Genomic DNA, 5,013 nt, shown 5'->3' on the forward strand with positions numbered 1-5,013 from the left:
AAAAAAATAGCTCAGTTATGTTGCTTAAATATTTTTACTGGTTATTTGAAGTTAAAATAAAGTTAGATTAATTATAAAAAAAAAAAGAAAAAAAGCAATCAACACACAATGAAGCTTGTGCGTCGCTTGTTACCAGTATCTTAGAAAAAAAAAAAAAAACAGCTCAGTTATGTTGATTTAATATTTTCGCTGGTTATTTGAAGTTGAAATAACATTAGATTGATTAAAAAGAAAAAAAAAAAAGAGAACAAGCGACGCATAAAGAATAGTGTGCGTCGCATGTTACCTATTTTCTTTTTTTTAAAAAAAAAAAACCAGCTCAGTTATGTTGCTTAAATATTTTCACTGGTTATTTAAGTTTTAAAGGAAATCAGGTTAATTTAAAAAAAAAAAAAAAAAAAGAGAACAGGCGACTCAGAATTATTTTTGTGTGTCCCCTGTTACCAATATCTTGAAAAAAGAAAAAAAAGAATACTATTTAAGAGATTTGCAAGAATAAACTGTACATGAAAAATTATATAATTGAACACCAACCTTGTATAAATAAATTTTGTTATTATGTAAGCATAGATAAGTGGATGGTTAATCATTTTTCATAAGTCTAACATTTAAACAATACAATTCAGATAAAATATCGGCATAGTACTAAAAGCGACTCTGTTCAACCGCATATTCAGCGACTCTTAACAGACTTGTCGCGTGTTATTGTTTTTAGTGACCGTTCGACATCGACTATTTTGGGATACATGGTATATTTATTGAATTTTTACTGACGTGTTAACCTTAGAGTCGCGGTTCTATTTTTTCAAACTCATTTGTTTCATAGCGTCGCTAAGTGAGTGTCGCTATATATCAATTTTCAAGAAGTGAGCAGGAACAATAGAATTAACAAAATTATTGAAGTGAGCATGTTGCATCCAGGCCATTTCAAATCTAAAGGTCTTCAATGGGGGGTCAACTTTACAATGTTGATCAACAGCAACTAAGATAGGATGGTAATCAGTTCTCAAATGAGCAAGGTTTTGCACAATAGCATCAGGAAACATTTTCCTCCAATCAGCACTACAAAAAGCTTTATCAAGTCGTTCTCTGGTTAATTGATTTCCAGGTTTACCATTGCTCCAAGTAAACTTGGGAACTGTTGCACCAAGATCAATTAAACTACATTCTGCAATAAGACTATAAATTCCTGAGTGCATGGGAAAATATAGGAACTAGCTCCTCCTTTCTTTTCCTAGTTGTTAGAAAGTTCATTGAAGTCACCCACCAGCAATAAGCCAAGGGAGTTTATTTATTTGGTGAATTTCCTTGAGAGTAGTCCAAAGCTTGTGCCTAATTGTAGTAATAGGGCTAGCATAAAAAGCAATGAACAACCATTGCCCTTTCCATCTATGACTGATAACTACATTAATCGTCTGATTAAAGAGAGGTATTAGTTCAATAGAAACATCCTCCTCTTTCCAAAGAATCCAAATGCCTCCAGAGAAGCCAATAGGGTCAAATTTAATAGCTTTACTACATCCAATTTTAGCAAGATACTTATCAGCTTGAATACCACCAATTTTAGTTTCCATCAGAACTAGGATATTTGCATTATACTGTCTAATATAAGTTTTGGTAGATCTGATAAAGTGCTGATTTCCAGCACCTCTAACATTCCAAATAAAGATATTCATGTATTTGGAGAAAATGGAAAGAAGAAAATATCTAAAAGGAAGACTCCTTCGAATTGGTAGGACCAATAAGCCTTTCTTAAGGCACATCACTAGCCAGCTCATCTATATGATTAGCATCCTTATGATTATCTGCCAATATGTCATCTGGAGGTTCAGTAACAATATATGTTCCAAAATTTGGAATAGCAGCTTTTCTCTCGGATCCAATAAGCCCTTCCTGAAGCATGTGATTCGATGTATGTGGTACACCCTTGAAGTGTGAGGATGTATCCAAAGCTCACTAAGTATTATTGGTGGTTTGGCACAATAAAAGAAGTTGCAAAATTTGAATCAATGTACTTAAATTGCCAACAAGTGGAAGCGAAAAGCAGAACGTTCAAGGTAACTTCAACCCTTTGTCTACTCCCGTGTCGAAGTGGGAAGATCTCAACATGGATTTAGTGTTCAAACTACTGCCCACAATGAGAAGGTGCAACTACATTTGGGTAATCATCAACCAAGTTAGCATACTTTTTACCTATACGAGAGTGGTTCTCACCAAACAAGTTGGTTGAGCTGTTTGTAAAGCATATAATGAGTCTACACGAAGTGTCGATCACCATTACATCTAATTGAGATTAGCACTTTACTTCACGACTATGGCAGAAATTAGTAGGTACACCTAGACCGAGGCTCTATATGGAAGCCAGTGTCGGACCCCACTATGTTGGAGTGAAGTGGGTGAAGAGAAGCACCATACGGAAAACAATGTAATTGCATCCGAATGCCTATGGATGACCATGAATAAGTGCGAGTCATCTGAGAAAGTTTGAAGGCTGCTTAGGATCGACAAAAGAGTTACACCAATGTGTGCAGAAAGGATATGGCCTTTAAAGACAGAGGTTAGATTGTCTTGATGTATCTCCATAGAAAGAAGTTGTACACTTTGGCCGACAAGGAAATGAAGTTCTCGCGGTATTGGTCAGTATCGAGAAAATTGGTTTTATGGCATAAAAGTCAGCATTTTCGGAAGAGTTAACAGGAGTACGTAACGTAATTCACGTATCACTACTATGAATAGGCATTGAAGATCTATCATACGTATTCGAGACTCCTGACATCAAATTAAGAGAAGACCTATCATGCATGGGACAACTAGTACGGATCTTAGGTCATGAGGAATGCGTATTAGTCTATAAGACTGTTTTCCAAGTTAAAGTCTTATGGCGAATTCATCTAGGCGGGAAAGCAACGCAGGAGCTCGAGACACAGATCCGCGACCAATATTCTTATACGTTTCAGTGATGCACAAAATTTCGAGGATGAAATTTTTGTAAGGGGGGAAGGTTGTAACATTCCATCCCGAAGTACGTTGGAAATTTCTCAAGTTAATTGGGTTTGATCGTCGTTGACCGAGAAGGATCCAATGTTGACTTTTTGACTCGGTAAGAATTCTAGGTTGACCGTGGTACCATTGTGAAGTATGGATTGACTCGAGTCCATAAATTAGTAACACGTCGAAAACAGAACTACGGTTTGAAAGCTATGAGCAAAACACATTGAGGTCTAAACTATCAAAGGGTGTCGGAGTTGACTTTTTATTGTTGTAAAATTAAGCTTTCACTCATGCATGGTTGTGAAGTACTCATTGATACGAGTTCATCGACTAGCGGCACACCTGAATCGGATATGTGATTTGCAAGTTATGGACCTGCAAAATTTTTCGAATACCGTATTATTTTAATATTATTTTTTAAATGTGTGAACAGTATGTCACGTGTAGCTTAATAAAGGGTGCCATGTGTCACAATAATAAAATGCCACATGTCAACCATAATTAAGAATTATATTATTTTATTATTTTTATATTTATATAATATTATTATTTTTATATTATTTTATATATATTTATTTTTTTTCTTTTTTCTTTTTTTTTTCTCCCCCGCATGGAGAAACACTTTTCTTTTCCTTTTTCTTTTTTTTTTTCTTCTTCTTCTTCTTCTTCCCTGAGCTCGACAAAAAAGAAAACACACAGAAACTTCTCTCTTTCTCTCTCTCCTTTGACTCTCTCTGTGAATTATAGTGGTGGATTTGAACAGTTGCCATTTTGAGTAAGTAAATTATGTATTTAATGTGATAATTGTGTTAAATTGTGCACATATGTATATGTTCATGTATAGATATGTGCACGTATGTTTGTAAACGTGTATTCTTGTATATATATATATATGTATGCGAGTATATATGTGTACTCCTTTGGTATGTGTTGTCACAAAACCATCAAAAGTACAAATCGATGCATTAAATTTTGCATTGAATGGAGTCTTACTTCAAGACTACCATCCCGTCACCTATGAAAGTAGGAATCTATCACGAGTATAAATGAATCATACTACCAAAGAGAAAGAGATGCTCATTGTGATTCATTGTTTAAGGATATTGAGATACTACCTATTGGGGTTAAGATTTATCGTAAAAACTGACATCTGGTTGTCAGTCATTTTCTCCCATAGCTGAAACTAACTTCAAAGTAGGGTCGTTGGCATGAATTTATTGCAAAATTTGACTTTGACTTTGACTTCCAACACAATGCAAGGACCAACAATTAAGCTACTAGTGCATCAAGTCATAAGATAGAACTCACAGTATTAAGGGTACTAGCTAATTTAGTGGCTAGAACTATAGCTACTTCGATGAAAGAACTCATCAGGGAGAACTAGAGGGAGATTTATGCATGCACAACATCATAAAATTGTGCAGAGAAGAGAAAACACCCCAATTCTGGAAAGAAGATGATCTACTTTGGACAAAAAAGGGATAGATTATTTGTCATAAGATTTAAGGATTTAAGGAAGATGCTTTTACTAAAGTGCCATGATACCCATAAGATATCTTGGATGGCAGAGAACATATTTACTAATCAAACAAGCATGACAATGTTTTGAATTACATTCAAACATGTCTTATTTTTTAACAAGACAAAGTGGAGAGACAAAAGCCACCAGGATTGTTGGAGCCACTTATGACAGCCCAGACTACCCGCATGCGATCTTGTCCTCTTTGGGTCAAGGAAATTCTTTTACAACCCAGCCCTCAAGGTTTTAAAAGGCCTCGCAAGGGAAAAGTATCCACATGCTTATAAGCCATGCTTTGTTCCCCTTTCCAACCGATGTGGGACTTCACAATCCTCCCCCCTTGGGGCCCAGCGTCTTCGTTGGCACACCAATCCAAGTTTGGCTCTGATATCATCTGTGATGGCCTAAACCACCCGCATGCAATATTGTCCTCTTTGGGCCTGGAAAATCCTCTTACAACCCAGCCCTCAAAGTTTCAAAAGGCCTCATAAGAAAAAGGTATC

The 5,013-nt window shown here is 35.8% G+C and overlaps 1 protein-coding gene across 1 annotated transcript; it reads right to left on the reverse strand.

The window, feature by feature from the left end:
- Positions 1–845: 845 nt before the first annotated feature.
- On the reverse strand, positions 846–1,676 carry LOC132804988 (uncharacterized). Its single transcript, XM_060819573.1, has 2 exons — positions 1,268–1,676; positions 846–1,168 (listed from the first exon to the last, which is right to left on the reverse strand). Exons 1-2 carry the CDS (start codon positions 1,674–1,676, stop codon positions 846–848), a joined length of 732 nt encoding a protein of 243 aa, XP_060675556.1.
- Between the last annotated feature and the right edge of the window lie 3,337 nt (positions 1,677–5,013).

The sequence above is a fragment of the Ziziphus jujuba genome, chromosome 8 (genome assembly GCF_031755915.1).
Source record: "Ziziphus jujuba cultivar Dongzao chromosome 8, ASM3175591v1".
In the NCBI taxonomy this organism is placed as follows: Eukaryota; Viridiplantae; Streptophyta; class Magnoliopsida; order Rosales; family Rhamnaceae; genus Ziziphus; species Ziziphus jujuba.

Excerpts from the sequence above, each read along its gene's own strand:
- LOC132804988 (XM_060819573.1), bottom strand. The coding sequence starts at position 1,676 with ATGAATATCTTTATTTGGAATGTTAGAGGTGCTGGAAATCAGCACTTT. Across the intron at positions 1,169-1,267 it reads ACTCCCTTGGCTTATTGCTG|AATGTAGTTTAATTGATCTT; the intron begins GTGGGTGACTTC and ends GTCTTATTGCAG.